Below are 20,214 nucleotides of genomic sequence, written 5' to 3'. Positions count from 1 at the left end.
AGCAAACTGCCATGCACTGTGTATTCTGACACCTTTCTATCAGAACTAGTATTAACTTCAACAATTTGAGCAACAGTAGCTCGTCTGTTGGATCGGATCACACGGGTCAGCCTTCACTCCCCACGTGTATCGATGAGCCTTTGCCGTCCATGACCCCGTCGCCAGTTCACCACTGTTCCTTCCTTGAACCACTTTTGATAGATACTGACCACTGCAGACCAGGAACACCCCACAAGAGCTGCAGTTTTGGAGATGCTCTGATCCAGTGGTCTAGCCATCACAATTTGGTCCTTCATCAAACTCGCTCAAATCCTTACGCTTGTCCATTTTTTCTGCTTCTAACACATCAACTTTGAGGACAAAATGTTGACTTGCTGCCTAATATATCCCACCCACTAACAGGTGCCATGATGACATCTCAGTCATCATGTCATAGTGTAGTTAAACCACATCAGCAAATTTGTCCCCATTGCACAGCTATCTTAGTCCAATATCTTTATGTTCATGTTATTATTAATGTCATTGATGTAATTTGTGTAATTATTATGTTATGTCAGATGGTTCTCTAAATAATATAAAACAATATGCAAACCATTTGCCCTTATAAGTATTTAATAAAATCATCAAATAACAGAAACGTTTATTCAAACTGCTCTAATAAAACGATCATCTGTACATCATCAGCAGAGCTATTATAAATATAGTGCTCTAATTCAGCTTCCAATATGAAATGCAGAAACAGCTTCTTTGCCAACTGAGGACTATCTCTGTAATACATGTACATACAGTATTTTAATCCCTCTGTGCTACATATTTTATTTATTTTTTTGATTGTATATTGTCAAAAGTTTTGGGACACCCCTCCAAATGAATTCAGGTGTTGTTTTTCAGGGGTTGAGCTCAGCCCTTTAGTTCCAGTGAAAGGAACCCTTAATGCTTAATTTTGGACAATTCCATGCTCACAACTTTGTGGGAACAGTTTGGGGATGACCCCTTCCTGTTCCAACATGACTGTACACCAGTGCACAAACCAAGGTCCATAAAGACATGGATGAGGGAGTTTGGTGTGGAGGAACTGGACTGGCCTGCACAGAGTCCTGACCTCAACCCCATAGAACACCTTTGGGATGAATTAGAGCTTTAAAAGAGTTCCTTTCACTGGAACTACAGGGCCACATCCAACCCCTGAATCGAATGATTTGGAGGGGTGTCCCAAAACTTTTGCCAATATAGTGTATGATGTTGAAATTGGTTTGCTGAGAAAATTACTTTTAAAATTACAAAGCACATATGTGAGACTATGATTTAGAAACACTGTTTCTAAATCATAGAAACAGTGGACACGACAAGAGGTAAAACAGAGTATTTTCCATACTCCATGTTCCCTTGACATGAACTCAAATGAAGGTGTGTATATATTTAACACATCCTCCAATTTCTATAAAATTTTTCACACATCTTTTGTTGAGCCAAACAGTTGGATCGTTACTATCTTGCCATGATGAGCATCCTCAAAGGCACGGTCTCTTCTACCCATTGATTCGTTGATTCAATCATTCTTCTCCACAACGCAGATTCGGCAGAGTTCGAATCCATCCACTTTACCTCGGTGCCGTGACTTTTGCCTGGATACAGACAGAAATGATAAAATTCTATTACAAGCCTCCACAATATACTTACAATTGAATTATACTAGAGAGCTAGACGATGCCCGAGTCTGATTATTCAGGTGTTGATTATGATGTTGATTATGATGTAGATGTTCTGTCATAGCACAGTTTATATTAAGCTTAATATTAATGTGCTCATTTTAATTAACATACACAGGGATGTAGGTTTTTACTTCTGATGAACTTTAACATCAGGAAGGAGGAAAAACAAGAGGCTGTTAAAAGACCTTTTTTGAGGCATTTTTTTACATTAAAAAAAGGCACACCACCAACCAAAATTCTTTTCATTAAAGTTGCCTGTTTTTAAGCTTGCTTGGGACCATTGCACTATTGGATACACACCAAGCATAATAAAGTTGTTAGTCAGATAATAAAAGTAAATCCTACTGAAAAATAATTTTCACTGTACTGCCCCCAGTTTTACTTTCTTTTGACCACCACTCATACTGGGTCAGAATTCCGTCCAGGATCCGGTTTAATTTCCTTTTAATTAATTGTAATTGGATCATTTCCCATGGTACACCTGACGATCTCTCACGGCACACTCATGTGTCTCGGCACAGTGGTTGAAAATCGCTGATGTACATAGTAACAGGACCTGGGTTGTCTTGTGGACAATCCACAATATTAAACATAATGGCCATTCTTTAATGACATTATTTACATTGGCACATATGGGATGTGGTGTTACTGTAAAAAAAAAACTTGTGGTTGTAACATTACACCTCTTAGTTGAATGCACCCTTGTATTTTATTTAAGAGTGCACTTTAGCTGTGAATAAATGGCGAGTTGTGCCTCCCACCTGTTCCAAGGTTAAGCCTTGTGCCTCCCAGGAAGTGATTACTGAGCCGATCATGGCTCCACACTGTGAGTTCAACACAAGTGTCTCTCAGGTCCTCTGGTCTGAGGCCTTCATAGACCATGGTGTGGTTGAACACGGGGTTTGTCGTCCTCTTCACAACCCGGGTTTTCTGTCTTTTTTTCTGATGGCTGTCTGGAAGTATTGAGCTGAAAGACACAATATACAGTACATGAACAAACCAGTACAAAGGTGACGCCATATCCCCATTAAAACATAAATAAACACACAGCTTGGCTATAGCGTATATACACATACCATTTTACAAACGGATCGATAGGCCTTCTTATGGATATTAGATTCGTACATTCCTTTACCCAGACCTGAATCTCACCAGTCTGTGGGGTCTTGTTACCTACACGATCACAGAAAGCAGAAAATGATTAATTTCACAGTGCATTTGTTTGCACAACCAATAAAGTCTGAAAACTTACTTTGAGATGTCTGCAGAAGGAAACGCAAAGATATTCTCATATCTCCACACATATCCATGTTGAGGCTAGCATGCTTTGGACTGTATGGAGTAACAGTCTAAGACAGAATAAAATAAGCAAAGTAGTTATTTCATTAATTTTATTATTTCTTCTTTATTTGTAAGCTGTTCTTTAATAAACCATCTCTGCATACAAGCGTTATCTAACAATATCAGCATAAACAGATGAGGAATTTAATGCAAGGTATTGTAAACCATGTGTAGAAAGCCAGCATTTTAAATTCAATGTTTTAATGTTCTAGAAAGCCTTACCCTTCCTTTGAGGATGCGGTCTATCATGTGTGAATTATTGTCCCACTCGGACAAATCCATATTGACCTCTCCAAGAAAACTGTTCCTCCCAAATATGTCATTATGCCACACAGAGATGTTTAATGTGTGGACCTTTAAGCTCTCAAGTGGTATCTTATACTGTTTGGAATGGAGGACATATTGGTTTCAGTTTTAAAGTGTACAAAGATAGCAAAAATGACCCTGCAATTTTCAACACAGTTCATCATACCCGTAGGATTTCGTTATAAGTAGGATTAAGAGTCTTCTTTTTCACAGAGGTCTTCCTCTTCCCCAGCTTTGCTTTGTCAGGTAAAAGGTAACATTTAACATACCTAAACCATGGAAAAGAAAACATCGCAATGTATTACTGCAGATAGAAGACACTAATAAGCAGTCGGAAAATTTGATATTGAATCAATATCTATATCAATCTATCTATCTGTTTGTCTGTCTATCTATCTATCTATCCATCTATCTGTCTGTCTGTTTATCTGTCTAACTATCTGTCTGTCTGTCAATCAGTCTGTCTGCCAATCAATCAATCAATCAATCAATCAATCAATCAATCAATCAATCAATCAATCAATCAGTCTGTCTATGTATCCGTCTGTCTGTCTATCTATCTATCTATAGATCTATCTATCTCTGTCTGTCAGTCAGTCAGTCAGTCAATCAATCAATCAGTCTGTCTCTGTCTGTCTGCCAATCAATCAGTCAGTCAGTCAGTCAGTCAGTCAGTCTATCTATCTATCTATCTATCTATCTATCTATCTATCTATCTATCTATCTATCTATCTATCTAAATTAAATTATTTATTAATAATTTATTATTTAAATCAAAATTATTTAAAAAAAAATTATTATTTCTTACTATAACATGACAATAAAACAAATCTAAGATTATTAAGCAAAAAAAAACAATGTCTCTGTGTCGGGCTGTGATTAGGAAAAGAAGCACATTGATCCACTTACGGGTCAGACCGGTTCCTCTTAGGCTCTGCCACTGCCAAATCTCTGCACTGGACTATAAATATGTGGAACTCTCCCAGTTTATTCACATAGTCAATGGCAAACTGGATGGTTCCCTTAACCTCCACATTTCCAAAGTCTGTGCCGTAAATGTTCGTGACACTGCCACTGACCTTTTACATCAACACAAGCCACTCAACGTTATTCACTAAAACAGCAATGTTGTATACTATCACAGAATATAACTCTAATGAAACATTTATCTATGTTTTTATTTTTCAATCAAAACAGTTTGCTACACGGGTTAAAATGTGAGACACTTACAGAAGACATGGAGGCGAGGCCAGAGGAGGCACTTGCGTTAGTATTTGTGCTGCTTTTCCTCTGTCTTTCAGAATAGAAACTGTTTACTGAGAGACAGTCACTTTCTCTGCCGTTATCCTAATGGACACAAAGAGGACAAAACTAAATGTACAAGATAAACATAATTGCATTCACATGCTAGGTTTGTGCAATATATTTCTATTTACACTATATTGCCAAAAATTTTATGACACCTTTCCAAATCATTGAATTCAGGTGTTGTTTTTCAGGGGTTGGGTTCGGCCCCTTAGTTCCAGTGAAAGGATCTCTTAATGCTTCAGCTTCATACCAAAACATTTTGGACAATTTCATGCTCACAACTTTGTGGGAACAGTTTGGGGATGACCCCTTCCTGTTCCAACATGACTGCACACCAGTGCACAAAGCAAGGTCCATAAAGACATGGATGAGTGAGTTTGCTGTGGAGGAACTTGACTGGCCTGCACAGAGTCCTGACCTCAACCCCATAGAACACCTTTGGGATGAATTAGAGCGGAGACTGCAAGCCAGGTCAAAATTGGGACGTCTGCCTTTACCTGCACATGAATGTAATATGGAGTTGTCCCACCCTTTGCAGCTATAACAGCTTCATCTCTTCTGGGAAGGCTTTCCACAAGGTTTAGGAGTGTGTTTATGGGAATTGTTGACCATTCCTCTAGAAGTGCATTTGTGAGGTCAGGACTCTGTGCAGGACAGTCAAGTTCCTCCACACCAAACTCACTCATCCATGTCTTTATGGACCTTGCTTTGTGCACTGGTGTCCGAAAACGTTTGGCCATATAGTGTATGTTGCTCTTTCAAATAAAACCATCACTGCTTCATGTTAAATTTGTTTAAAATGGCATAACCTTGCTAATACCACATTCCTTTCAATTTTGAAAAGAAGGGAGGGAATAGTGTTAGATACATGGCTACATGCAGTATATCATCAGTAAACAAATGTCTGAATGCAAAATTATCCAATCTGAATTTATTTAATATCGCGGCAAAATCTGATTAAACATGATAATTAGTCATTGAATATCTCTCTAATTATTTATAACTCAAAAGAGATGAGCCCCATTGATTTAAAGCATGCAGCAATTTCACTACGTATTCACTGAAACGGATGCTAGATCAGATAACTTGATTACCTGCTCGTGAATAAAAGCAGGTACTGAAACACTCAGCCTCTTCATCTGCTCTGGATCCAGGACCGCAATGCTGAGTGAATGAGGAGCTGCAGAACAGCAGATATAATAAAGAGAAGAGGGAAATTCTATCATCATGCTAATTATTATAATGTATATATATGATATTTACATATGGAAATGCCCTTCTTTAATGGAATGAAAAAAAACATAGATGAAAGATAATTTATCAGTAGTAGTCTGTCTTCCTGCTAACGTTTATTACCAAGGGAAAGGGATATATGTTTCAAGTGTCAAAGCCTCTGAAGAATAATAAAAGCTTAGCTAAATATTTACCTTCCTCCACCGTCTGTATGATACCACTCCTTGGGTCATTTTTCCATCTTTCATCTTTTTGGAGTTAAGTGGAATAGACAGAAAGTCAGTAAACACAGATGTACACCTTTGCCTATTTCCAGCTGGTATATTCAGCATAAAACCTGACATGAACTAATGGAGCCGATTAAAACATTTTAGGGTACTCACTTGACGGCAGGGTTGCCAGGTCCTCTAAACTCTTGGAAATTGAAAGAGGTCGGACACTGGCTTGTTTCTGTGCTGTACTTATCGGGCCTGGAGCCTCACTGCCACCTACAAGATATAATGTCAAACTATAAGATTTATAAATATTTACAAATATACAAAAGTTACTTCCTAACACAGATAACTGGTTATTTACCATACTGGTATTGTCATTATCGCAAATATTACATGATGGTATGAAATATACTGCTATATCATTAATGTTTCATTTCTTCAAACTGTCTTAAAGAAATTGTGACTTTGTAACAGTTAAACACATGAAATGTAGAAATGATGTTTTAAAATAATAGAAAAGTACATAACGTATATAAAATAGATGATGACATTTTTGTCAAAAAATAAATAAAACAAATAAATCAAAATGATTTTACTGAACCCTGAGTGGACCAAGTAAGTTAGCGCTCACAGGCTGAACTCCTCTGAAATAAAGGCCAGGATCCAGTTGATGTGCTGCTGGAGAAGGTGATCTCTGACTGAGGCTGGGATTGAAGAGAGACTGACATGCGCTCAGAACTCTCGTACACCCGTACTCCGGCCCTCTCTTGCTGGTCTGGTTGGTGTTTGAACCCAGATACGTGTGTGGACGCTATGTTTGGGTGATGCTGACAGCTCAGATGTATGGAAGACCTGGGAGAAGTTCTGCACTGCAAGTCATCCAGCTGCATTTGTTCTGTGAGCACCACTGGTCGTTTATTGGTGGTCTCAGGTGATGTTATCAGCTGGTCAGAGGTTTGGCTTTGTGAAACAGGTAAGGAATGGGCTTGACTGGTCTGTGTACTATTGATGTTGCCTGTGCAGACAGTTCCTGGTGCCTGTGACCTTCCAAAACATGGTGGAGAATGTGGAGATGTAGGTTGGTAGCATATGATTCTCTCAGATGTATTTCCTGCAAAAGACAAGAGATGCTCTTCTGGCCTCTCTGCCAGCAATATGTCATCATTCCCAGGACTTGACTCTTTTGCGCTTGTGTAACTGGTGTGCTGTCCTGTGGGTGTGTGTTCCATACCTCTCAACGGTGTCTTTTTGGTTGGACTGATATCTATAGGAAAGACTCTCAGTGGGCACCCAGCCATTCTAGACTCCTTGACTTTAGTCATGTGTCTTGAGCTGAGTGTTCTGGACTGCTCTAGGATTATCACTGTGTCACCGGTTGACTGGTCAATGTGATCCTGAGAGACTGAGGTGAAATTTCTGATGGGGTACGATACTGGAGTAATCTTAATGCTTTCACCTGAACCTAACATGCGTGTCTTAAATAAAGATTTGTTGTAAGGTGTCCTATCAGTGTCATCTAGAGGACTATTAACAGAGACTCTTCTGGAAATTGGGTTGAGTTTTCCTTTCGATGATGAAGTCTTTATCTCACTAAGCTCTCTGTATAAGAGAAGCTACTTGTCTCAGGAATTTCCCCTCCATTTCGTCTGGTGGAAATGTTGAGACCTTGTTGAGAATAACTTTTTGGCATACAATCAGGAGTGCTGATAATGATCTTAGGAATACTTTTTTCTCTCTCCCAACATCTCTTGGGATCACTGATCATCCTGCTCAGTAATAGCCTTTTGGACCGACAGAACAGGAGAATAAATTTCCTTTCGTTTGTATACAGAAATATCAACCATTTGTTTAGTTGGAAGCTGAACAGTGTCAAAAGATGACATTTTCTCCCCAACAGACGGTAGAACAGAAATGTTGTCATCATGTCTAGTTCCATTATGAGATTCAGAAAAACTTTTACATGACTCGCAAATATCTGTATATTCAATTTTGTCTGCTTTTGATGGGCTTAAGTTAAACGTTACCTTTGGTATTTTTTGGTCTGACAATTTGTTGTCATTGGTCTCACTTTTTTTGAACCTCAATACCTTCGTCCCTTTGCTCCCGCTCTCCCAAAAAGACACCAGGCTGGCAAGTCGGTTTTGTGACACTTCTCCCTGGTATAGACACTCTCTCTATTATATAAGTTCTAAATTATATAAAGTATCTAAATTCTATTATAGAATTTTCTTCAAATTCTATTGTAGTAAAGTTCAGTCCAGAAGCAGCATTTGGTGCAGAACCTCTTAAATTTATGTTTCCTTGTTTGCCATGGAGTCGACGTACATCATCTGCTTCAACTTCATCCAGCACATTTTCAGAAGTCTCAACTCTTGTGTTTTTTCTTAGAAACAATCCAGACAAACCCATCCTAAGCAATGTTGAGGTTTCTGTTTTTATTTCTGGCTGAATGCGAGGTGCGTTTTCTGTGTCTGGGGTACCATGACCCTCTGGACCTTCTCTGTCCTTCTCCTCTTGAAAACCAGGGCTTTTATTTCTTTTGCCACTGTATCTGGACACCATTCCAACCCACCCAAGTACCTTATTGATGGAGCTTTCATCCTCCTCTCTTAATGTATGAGATTGGCCCTCTGTGCTCGGTTGATTGACCTTACCTTGTTGTACAAGAGAGTCAGAGGGCTCAGACACCTGAGAGGAACGAGGCTCAGCAAGGTCCTTATTGTGATCTGCAGAATAAACAATCAGATCAGACCGTGAAAAATATCACACTTTCGAGCACTAATACAGGCCCACATTTCTCAATGTCCACTGTAACCTTAAGTGTGCTAAAAAGCAAGATCCTCCATTTTAATGTCTTCACTTTTGTACTGAGATATACTATAAATATAGACAAAATAAGTCATACATGACTTGTTAAATATTTCATGCCAACCCGACATTTATTTCAATTCAGACAGTATGAAATCACATTCCCTGCATGGCCAATACACCAACCACCATTAATACATACTGTATACATACATGCATGAACAGGAATATACATGTATGTGTGTTACAGGGTTTGTGTTTATTTCCATTTCCTTAGTGGTACAGCCCACACTGCTCATGTTTGTAGTCTCAACTTCACTAGTCTCCCCTTTCAGGGTCTTGCCTATCCTGCACCTCTAGTCTACCAGTTTCTCTGGCATCCATGATAATAAAAAAAAGCACCAACTTGCTATCTGAACACCCCAGAAAGAAGCATTTAAATCAGAGGAGAAGAGCGGACTGACTGAGATTGCTGATGAGAAAGGGAGTATCAGCAAAGTTGCAGCTGGAGTTGCCGTCCTTACTCCTCTGAATTTCCACCTAATCAGTCATTTCCTGTTTATGAGTCACTGTTAGTGTTCAAAACAGCCTTAGAAGGAATATAGCTGAAACGTTTTAATGTTGGACATACTGGGCTCGCATTTGGTTATAAATGTTAGAACAACATGGGAATAATAAGGCAGGATAAGGTATAGAAAGAAGATTATTATTGAGGGACTGATTCAAAACAACATAAACACACTCCTAAACCTTGGGGAAAGCCTTCCCAAAAGAGTTGAAGCTGTTATAGCTGCAAAGTGTGGTCAACTCCATATTACATCCATGTGCATGTAAAGGCAGATATATATAGGCAGGAAATATAGTAAATACACACATATGCATATTTTTATGCATATTGAATGCCATGGTTAAATTAAAATTATGTTGATCCATTTATGCTTAAAGTTTTCACAAATCAGTTACCTATAAACACCAACCAGCCATAAAATGATGACCACCTGCCTAATATTGTCTTGGTCCCCCTTTTGCTGCCAAAACAGCCCTGACCCCTCAAGCCATGGACTCCTTCTTCCCATAGTGCATCGTGGTGCCACATGTTCCCCAGGTAAGTGACGCACACACACCCGGCCATCCATGTGATGTAAAAAGAAATGTGATCCATCAGACCAGGATTGCTCCGCGGTCCACCCATGACCCTGTCGCCGCATCACCACTGTTCCTTCCTTGGACCACTTTTGATAGATACTGACCACTGCAGACCGGGAACACCCCACAAGAGCTGCAGTTTTGGAGATGCTCTGATCCAGTGGTCTAGCCATCACAATTTGGCCCTTCATCAAACTCGCTCACATCCTTACACTTGTCCATTTTTCCTGCTTCTAACACATCAACTTTGAGGACAAAATGTTCACTTGCTGCATAATATATCCCACCCACTAACAGGTGCCATGATGAGGAGATAATCGGTCTTATTCACGTCACCTCTTGCTGCTCATAATGTTATGCCTGATCATTGTATAAAAGCCTACATGTTCAAAGATTACAGTCAGATTTTACACTGAAGCCCTGACTTGCATTTCGCAAGGTTGCATACAAACTTCCTCGGAAAAGAACAGCTCTATACCTGATCTTAGGAGATAAACATTCCACCACTGTGTGTGTACTGTATATTCCGGTCATACATGGCAGCTTAGAATCCTAATGCATGTCTATATTGCTTATATAATATAATCCCCTCAGTATCTGGCTGCTTTCTCTTTTGACCAGATTTATTTATATGCTTCTACTGATACATTTTCTCAGCATCAGCATCCTACCCATTATTATTATTATTATTATTATTATTATTATTATTATTATAAACTGCTTATTTCATCCTGAACTTAAATTACAGCTGTCCAGAAATATATAGATTTGCTCTTTTCTTTGCACTTGAGGCCAAACGGTGAAATACATCTGTCAAATATATGACTAAAATAATATTTTATGTTTGCATGCTCTCTCTTGAGAAGAATTGTGGGCCATATTCACAGTTGAATAAAATGCATATGGAAAGGATATGATAGCATCACTATCTAAAACCTAAGACGTGCCTCCAGACCATTCAGAAGTTGCACGAAAGTTGCATATGGGGTGGAGTTTCTTGTCACATGTGATTTTAAACATAAACTTAAGCTTACTGTTCTTGAAAAATATCGGCAACCCTCGAGGCATGGCCTACGCACGGGTGATTTGCATAATTACACTAGAGAGCTCAGAAAGTACATGCACAACACATTTCTGATACAAACAACCTTCCTTGCATAAATATTGAAGTAACCTTAGGGCTTAAGCTGCCAACTCTGAATATGGCCCATGGAGACAGGAAGACTAATGTTGCACAGAACAGATATGAGTCATGGAAAGCATAAAGTGCATGCTTGAGTTGAAGAGACATTCCCAAAACCAAAAAAACCCAGACGGTGTTCACACGTAGCATTCAGTGGAGATCAGTCAATCAAACTTACTGTGTGCGTGTGTGTGTGCAAGGAAAACACTCTGACTGTATGATCTTCTCGTCAGCCGCTCCAGCAAAAACACAACACATTAATTATGTATTGACAGCACAACCTAACAGAGCATACAACAGCTTGCAAGTTAACGGCAATATTTTGAATATTTTGAGTTTGGGTCATCATTCGGTCAGATAAGCTTGAGTCTGAATCATACCATTAACTGCAGCAGCTTATAAACAATGAGTAAGATTCTCACCCTCAACAAGGATCTTTGGTGCGCAGTTCAGTTTAGACTCCTCCGCTGGCTGCTGATCTGCAGGAACCTGGTGCAAATTCTCTGGTATCTGCTGGACACCAGTTTGCAAATGTCCCTCCGTCTTTACAGGAGATTGTAACCCGAAGGGCCTGCTGTTGAAAGGATTCTGTCTAGGCTAGAAAAAAATTATAATATTAATAATTTTGCAGCATTAAAAGAAAAGAAAGAAAACTAAATTTGATTTACGTACCTTTGTTTGAGGGTGTGCGGAAGATTTGTATTCTGCAACTTGGTAGTGATCGTCCCTGTTAAAGGAAGCCATGATTATTGTCACCAGTCGATAGAACCCCTTATGACTGCAGGGCATTGGAATAAAGTAATTGAAACATCATGTTACGCACCGATCAGGCATAACATTATGACCAGTGAGGTGAATAAAACAGATGATCTCCTCATCATGGCACCTGTTAGTGGGTGGGATATATTAAGCAGCAAGTGAACATTTTGTCCTCAAAGTTGATGTTAGAAGCAGGAAAAAATGGACAAGCGTAAGGATTTGAGCGAGTTTGATGAAGGACCAAATTGTGATGGCTAGACCACTGGATCAGAGCATCTCCAAAACTGCAGCTCTTGTGGGGTGTTCCCGGTCTGCAGTGGTCAGTATCTATCAAAAGTGGTCCAAGGAAGGAACAGTGGTGAACCGGTGACAGGGTCATGGACGGTCAAGGCCCATTGATGCACGTGGGGAGCGAAGGCTGGCCCGTGTGATCCGATCCAACAGACGAGCTACTGTTGCTGAAATTGCTGAAGAAGTAAATGCTGGTTCTGATAGAAAGGTGTCAGAATACACAGTGCAGGACGGGTCAGGGCTGTTTTGGCAGCAAAAGGGGGACCAACACAATATTAGGCAGGTGGTCATAATGTTATGCCTGATCGGTGTAAAGAGCATTTTCTCCCTTACATTTACAGTTAGAATCAAGCTAGCATTTGATTGCACAGTTTTAAGCTATTGAGATGGAAAATAAAGGTAAAAAAATATAGCTATAATAAGTAAGTTAATGTGACTATTGTTGCCATATTAGTTAGCTGTAGCAGTTATGGCTCTAGTGTATTTGTCACAGATGGTTTGTAGTGTACAGCTTGGATAATAAATCCTATTTATTAATCCTAATAAATAATTTTATTTTCAATTGATGTTAGTGTAACAGTCTGTTTCTGAAAATGTTGAAGTGTTGAGATCTCTCTGTCTCTCTCTGTCTCTGTCTCTCACACACACACACACAGCTATTCCCATTTTCATTCCTCGTACACAATTCTAAACATGGAAAGAGATTAAATTCTTTCTATGTCACATGCTAGGCATGACCCATGGGAAAAGCTTTTTGTGTCAGTCATGGGTTGTTTCAATGTTATTTAAGGAGGAAAAAAAAACTTGACAGTAATATTCTTGATCATTAACAGGACAAATGAGATACTGCTACATTTGTGCTTAATGTACCGAGTTTTCAAGCTAATGCTTCCCTAATGGCCGGATGTGGGGGTCTGTGTGAGATGCTGAGTGGGACTCTAATCAAAGAAAGAGGACTTTCCGTGAGTCATACTGCTTCGATTTAATAACTTAATGATACGGGAGAAACCGACCTTCTGGAAGGATTTATCTCTGACAAATTACATGTCTATAAATAAAGGGTCACCTGTTATCATGTGCAGATGATGACGATTCTCCTATTAATCCAGACAGTTCAGGTGGGATATAGATGTCCTTGCTTTCGCTTTTTAAATAGCTAGACTTTCTCGGCCAGATCTGTGTGAGCTCCACTGAAAGACAGGTGTAAAACAAAGTAAGACAGATACACACATATACAGTATGCCCTTCAAGGGAAGTCTAATATTCAAAACAAACTGAGCAGTATCATGGCTCATTAAATCACTTAATTACATAGACTGACCCTGGTCCACATTTCTTACAATGTTTAACTTTGACTATTATATCACAGCAACTTTGAACTCTCAAATCTGATTGTTAAGATGGAGTTGATGAATGTGACATTTCAGGCAATTTTGACAGCAAAACAAAATCATATCACCACTCAGGCATAACATTATGACCACCTGCCTAATATTGTCTTGGTCGCCCTTTTGCTGCCAAAACAGCCCTGACCTGTTGAGGCATGGACACCACTAGATCCCTGAAGCTGCAACCTTGCCACTTACAGGACTTAAAGGATACTTTTGATAGATACTGACCACTGCAGACCGGGAACACACCACAAGAGATCCAGTGGTCTAGCCATCATCTAGTGGTCCAGCCACTGCTCACAGTGTTATGGCTGATCGGTGTATATTACACTTATTTAGTAGCAACTAATTCACAGGGAACTGATAGCAGGATATGCAACACTCTATACACTCTCAGGCATTTCACACTTAATTAAAGGAGTCTCCAGTGTAAGAGCTTTGTAACAGTCTTCATGACAGGGCTCCATCGTTTTTTAAAAAGACAGAAAAAAGATGGCTGACAAGGGAACAGGAATTAACTTGTTTCCTGGACATTCTACAACAATAACTGGGAAAAAAGTGTGACTTTTTTAGATTCTTTAATAGATCTGATAAACTTTGACGTGACACACACCACCCCTCCTATCCTAGGAACATGGGGGAGGAGACACACTGTATGTTTTGTTGTGTTGTTATTGTTCTTTTATTTTTTTTTAGCTGGGAACAGAATCTTGGCGGACACAAGAAAGACTGGAGGTTTTTACTTTCATGCGGGCAAAAAAACATATGATGTGAAAGAGATAACTTTAACGGTTACCTATACTACGGTGGCTGAGAAGTGCAAAACAAAAGAACAAATCCGAGGACGATTCGGACAAAGAGGAAAAGGTAGGTATAGTTTGCGAATGGAATTCTTCCCTCTGATTGGACGAGACATGGGTCACTCAGGATCTACAGGAAGTCCAGCAGTAGAAAGTGGATTGGTGTGTGTATGAACACAGCTCTGCTCTTATAGCGCTCCTTACATCCTTTAATCTGGAACAGTTTAATCTTCCGAACATTCTTGCGTTCTTCAGGTGTGTTTTTAGAGATCGCAAACTAATCTTTATTCCATGATACACTATCAGTATATCCAAAATCACGCCATATGATAAAGTCCTTCCTCACAGTAGCACTGAATGAATTAAATTTTCTTATAAATATAAATATATGTTTGTTATTTTCTTTAAAAGATTTAAAGTTGCACTATGGAAAGAAATGGTTTAAAGTGAAGACAGAACTCCACACATGTACAAGAAATAAAGTTAGATAAACAATTTCCTACTTCTATATCCTGAGTGACAGATGTCTCGTCCAATCAGAGGGAAGAATTCCATTCGCTATACCTATACCTACCTTTTCCACTGTGTCTCAATTGTCCCTGTGTTTTCAGATTTGTTATTTTATTCACCATAATCTACAGATAGTGGAATTGTGTTACAGCCCTAGAACACCCCTATGCTCTGGGATGTCAAATACTGGTGTAAATAGTTGCAATGCTTTGTTTAACAGTGTATTTCTACTGCTGTGAGGCAGAGGCATGTGATCAGTTCCCAGAGCTAATTCACTAACACTAAGAGAATTAAAAGCTGCAATCTAATGTATGGGTTGAGACAGTGTGTCTGCTGGCACACTCACTTATAGTCACAGGTTTCCTGCGCGACATGGAAGCTCTAACGATGTCAGAGCCGTGTATCTTGTCTCTGTGTCTGTTTGACTTGGTCTCATAAAACCATTCTCCTGTCAGGTACTTCAGTTTCTGTTTATCCCGCTCTGTTTTCTGCAGATTTCTGCATGGAGGAAGGAGAGAGACATGTTAGAACTGAGACAGACATGTTTCAACAGAACTTTATTATTGTTGTTGTTTCTGGCCCTTTTCAGTGGAACAGCTGCAGTATTCATATTTAAACAGCATGAGGCTCGGGTTACTCAACCATGCATTACAGCTGGTTAGGGGTTGTTACTGGAAATTAAATACGTATCAGGATAATCACAAGACCACAATTTGTTCCAATTACAAAGCACTAACACTGTCAGAACATCGTTGTCCATTATTGGTACATCATCTTCATGATGTGTATAACTGGAATTGAATGCGTCTTAACTGAATTAAGGCAAATCAGAGATTTTTTAACTTTCATGGTGTTGTTTTTCCAGCTCTTCAGTGTGCTGCTTTATAATACTCTATAATCGTCCACTTAACGTACTGATTGCTGGCTATTGCAGGCATGGTGCTTTCTTCCTCAAAACAATGTACACCTTAAGGATCAAATATATATGATTTAGACCTGAAGTATGCGACTCCTGGAGATTAACCTCTAACTTAAAGAGGCAGATTTACGGTGGAGACATTCCAGACATTCTTCTTTCATTCTGCACTGAATATGAAAACTTCTACAGCAACTGAGTGATCATGTCAATAAAAATCGACTTTGGCCCCTGACTACGATAAAGCAATTACCAAAGGCAAATGACTTGGATGAATATTTAATTCACACACTCTCAATCCACAGTTTGTCTGGCGATTAAATAAGCTGCTTAAATGCCTTAGAGACAAGCAGCAAGCTTCAGAATAAAAAAAAATTAGGAAGTGCAATTATCTGTAATTGACACACAACAATCCTTGAGTGTTTTGATTCAATATAGAAATGATGTGAAACTTTCCTGGAGGCAGCCAGGCCCTGGAAGTTCATTAACTAATTTCAGAAGTAATTAAGTGGTTTCAGAGGTGCATGGATGTGACCGTAGTTTCCGGCTGAAATTCAAATCACAGGTCAAAATTAATGCACTTGTTCTAATGTATTATTATTTCTGTAGTAACAGCTCATTCACTGGGACTTGTATAGTGGACCATCTACATAATTTAAGTGTAAGAATCCAGAGAATTAAAAACCTTCATTCTAATCGCTGATATTGTGGAGCTTTCAGTAAGGACATATTTATTTATGCTTATTTATGAAGTCTCCAGTGTCTGGGTCTCAGGGACTTTGTAAGAGTCTTGGTTAAAGTAGCTTCTTCAAGGTTCTGCCATAGAGAAGTCTTCAGAGCTGGGGATTAACAAAAAAATCCTGCATTTTCGTCTTATTAACTTTGAGATAATGTTTGAGAACTTAAAGTTTTATCGGCTGTAAGGTAAGCATTGACATTAAATAATATCAATGTTCCACAAGATTAATGTAACTATAAACAAATAAAATATATGTTAAGCGCATCAGCCCACATCCCACCACCCTGATGATGATTATTTACCAAGCATTGTATCTAATTCCTTATAAAACAGCCCATCTAAAGACTAAACATTCATCCGAGCCCTTTATGGTGTCCCACTCACTTGACTCGCTGCTCTTCTTTATGTTTCAGCTCAGCATCTCTCTTCAGAACGGACAGGATCATCTCCTGCTCCTCCTCAGTCAGGTAGCTCAAGTCAATCATGATGAGTGAAAAGATTTTCGATCACAGAGACAGCCGAAGACTCTGCAGGTAGGCCGAGACTGTTCTGGGATCAGCCTTTCAGACACTGTTGATGAGCAGATATCTTCAGTCTGAGTTTACATGCAGCATCACTAAAAATTAAACCATGAGGAGTGGGAAGACACTGGATTGTCTATACCCGTCTGGATAATGTGGAAAATCAGAAGAGAAATTCAGCAGCTCCAAAACAAAACACGTAGCTCAGACAAACAGTTCACCATCAATAAATGATTGACTTTCCTTCCACTAGAAAATTTCCCTCCTATTGCCAGTATCACATGAATGAAATTGTAAGTAATGGGCTTCGAAAAGAACCAAATGATCCTGGTATTCCAGAATTTAACAAAAGCTATTACATATCAGTCATAATACAGCATAACATAAAATATCTTACATGGAGCATGTGATGTGGCATTACCAGCTGACCTTTAGAAGAAAAATGTAAACCATTGCTGCAAGTCTCTTCTCTTGTTTTCTCTATTCAAAACTTTAAAGGTCAGCCTGAAAAGTGTATAAATGGCTGGACGGTACACAGCGGCTGAGCCAAAATTCCATCCGTAAGAATCATGTTTATTTGAGCTCCTCCGAGACAACCGCTCACAATCAGATTTGCGTCTGGAGCTCAGAGTCCCGATTAAAAGACAAATTAGATTAGAGAGTGAGCACGGCCAATCGGGCAAAATTTTGCATGCTTTTTTCCTTAATGTTTAAAAGGGGCATGAGCTGCAGTGCAATCCTGTTCAGAAGGAAGTGCCAACTCTGATTACTGTTTCCTATGATAAGATCTTGACTGACTCACTTCCACAAGTCTCAACAACTGGCTTTCACAGGGTTTCGCAAAATATAATAGAAAATATGTGTTTCCTTTTTAACTTTGTTGAAACAGATGGTTGTTTAAATCACATTTCTTGATTTGAATTATAGATACCTGCGCATAGACAAGCTGGTGGCTGTAATGCATTTATATTAAATTTTTGCACTGTATATTGGATCATTTAGCTAAATTTGCTCCACATATGCAGATTAACAGTATGGAGCTGTACTAAAATGAAAGCAACAATTCCAGTCTGAGGAATAAAGTGTAAACTGCATTGATAATACTGAGAAACTGAGAAAGATCAATACGCCATGATAGTTTAACTACGGGGTGTAAGACAACCCTCAGGTGGAGGAGAGCCTTTACACACTTCACCGACTTTATTAAAATGCCCTACTCTTATATTCAGTGTCATGAAGCTTGTCAAATATATTTATATTCACATATTCCCAGGAAGCACATAGTGAATATATCCATAAGTATTTTATTGCAGTAGCATAACTACAGAGCAAACTGCAGGAATTCAGGTCATTTAGAAGAACGTGTTATGACAGGAGATCTCAAGCAACTTGTCTGTCTGTCTGTCTGTCTATCTCTCGGTCTGTCTCTCACACACATTCTGGAATACATTTCAGGACCATCTTTAATGACCCGTTGACGTCTCTAAGCTATTCGGGGAAATTTAGTTGAGATGATCATATCATAAAAATGCTTTTTTTTATTGTTAATGTTGTCATTTTTAAAGTGCTGAATACAGCTAAGCTGGAATGAGATGTTGATGTTTTTGTCTTTTTTTCTTCTTCTTGTTTTGCCATTAAAAGTTTAGTTTCGAACGTTTCGAAGCATAACCAGACCAGTTAAGTCTCCAAAACTCATCACCAACAACAAAAAGATAGTCACTTAGGCTGAATACGGCCCATACCTGCAAAAACATGAGCATCTGTTCTTGTTACAGCACGCTGCATATTTTACAACTATCCATGAACAGTATAAGCAGCTATAAGCTCTAATCCACTGCTTTGCTGATTTAATAAGGTATTTGTAGTAAACAGAGTAAATGAGAGAAGGTTTACCTTGAGGTCCCACTTGCCTCCAATTTGGAAAACTCTGTAAAATAGAGGAAAAAGCAAAGGGATAATAGTACTAGGCTTAAATATGTAATGATGGAGCCCTCTTCAAGCCTCTGATAGAGCAGAAGTGCAGTAATCCGTTAGTCATAAAGGAAAAAAACAGTTTCTTATAATAAACCTGCTTTGCAACTCTACTCATTAGGCCGAATGGAGCAAAGGAGCTGAGTGATACAGAGAAACATCTGATCTTAGATCAGACAAAATTAAGCAGCCAATCAGAACCAAGGGGGCAGGGCCGTGTGAAGCCAGAAAAAACATTCACTGACCCTCTCAGTACAGATTTATATTGTGGACTATTCAAACTTTAAGGTCATTTTTCAAACATGTTCAATAATATTCTGGCTATTTATTCATGCACTTTTCACTGACAGAACAAATTTGGTCCAAATAGTCATTATATGTTTTTAAACCCAGAACCAATTAAACTTAAGTGACTGATCAAACATATGGAATAATGATGAGAACTTTGATAAATGTAGGTTTCACTAAAGTGATATTTAAAAAAATAAAAAATAAAAAATAATAAATAAGCACAGATCGCTGGAGTCACTGCAAATACTCCTTTTGTTACACTACATGGCCAAAAGTTTGTGGACAGGTCAACATCACACCCACGTCTGCTTTTTGAATATCCCATTCCAGATTTAAACTCCCTTTGCTCTTCTGGAAAGGCTTTCCCCCCCATTCAGCTACAAGAGCATTTGTAAGGTCAACTGATGTCAGGTTAGGAGGCCTGGAAGTCAGTGTTGGAGATCCTTTAAACGTGTTCAGTGGGGTTGAGGTCAGGTTAAACAGGCCACTCGAGTTCTTCCACTCCAGTGATAAACTATGTGTTCATGTCATGTTCCAGCATGTTTTGAGACCCTTCAATTTTAAACTGCAGCATTTAGAGACTGTTGGTTCAACTGTGTTTTCACCAGTTTGGGGAAGAACACAATGTGGGTTTAATGGTCAGTGGTCTATATGGCATATATATATATATATATATATATATATATATATATATATATATATATACACACACAATATATTGGCAAAAGTTTTGGGACACCCCTCCAAATCATTGAATTCAGGTGTTTTTCAGG

General features: G+C 38.9%; 1 protein-coding gene across 4 annotated transcripts; it reads right to left on the bottom strand.

Moving 5' to 3' along the window:
- Positions 1-594: 594 nt before the first annotated feature.
- sytl2a (synaptotagmin-like 2a) lies at positions 595-19,295 on the bottom strand. Of its 4 annotated transcripts, none has more exons than XM_058411114.1 (18): positions 19,073-19,295; positions 17,043-17,325; positions 15,350-15,501; positions 13,369-13,492; positions 11,925-11,979; positions 11,675-11,849; positions 8,770-8,841; positions 6,284-6,388; positions 6,095-6,148; positions 5,762-5,847; positions 4,590-4,706; positions 4,269-4,438; positions 3,526-3,628; positions 3,276-3,434; positions 2,965-3,061; positions 2,789-2,885; positions 2,474-2,679; positions 595-1,625 (listed from the first exon to the last, which is right to left on the bottom strand). In XM_058411114.1, the coding sequence occupies exons 2-18, from the start codon at positions 17,141-17,143 to the stop codon at positions 1,489-1,491; spliced, it is 2,010 nt and encodes a 669-aa protein (XP_058267097.1). In that variant the 5' UTR covers positions 17,144-17,325; positions 19,073-19,295; the 3' UTR covers positions 595-1,488. The 4 variants fall into 4 exon arrangements, with proteins under 4 accessions (XP_058267097.1, XP_058267096.1, XP_058267098.1 ...); XM_058411113.1 differs by having other exon boundaries at positions 17,043-17,228; XM_058411115.1 differs by lacking the exon at positions 8,770-8,841 and having other exon boundaries at positions 17,043-17,228.
- Between the last annotated feature and the right edge of the window lie 919 nt (positions 19,296-20,214).

Source organism: Hemibagrus wyckioides, linkage group LG16 (genome assembly GCF_019097595.1).
Source record: "Hemibagrus wyckioides isolate EC202008001 linkage group LG16, SWU_Hwy_1.0, whole genome shotgun sequence".
Taxonomy (NCBI): domain Eukaryota; kingdom Metazoa; phylum Chordata; class Actinopteri; order Siluriformes; family Bagridae; genus Hemibagrus; species Hemibagrus wyckioides.
Note: the sequence above shows the minus strand (reverse complement) of the source record. Positions and strands in the feature narration are given on the sequence as shown.

Excerpts from the sequence above, each read along its gene's own strand:
- sytl2a (XM_058411112.1), bottom strand. The coding sequence starts at position 7,584 with ATGTTAGGTTCAGGTGAAAGCATTAAGATTACTCCAGTATCGTACCCC. Across the intron at positions 6,149-6,283 it reads CCTGGCAACCCTGCCGTCAA|ATGAAAGATGGAAAAATGAC; the intron begins GTGAGTACCCTA and ends AACTCCAAAAAG. Across the intron at positions 3,435-3,525 it reads CTTATAACGAAATCCTACGG|TATAAGATACCACTTGAGAG; the intron begins GTATGATGAACT and ends CATTCCAAACAG.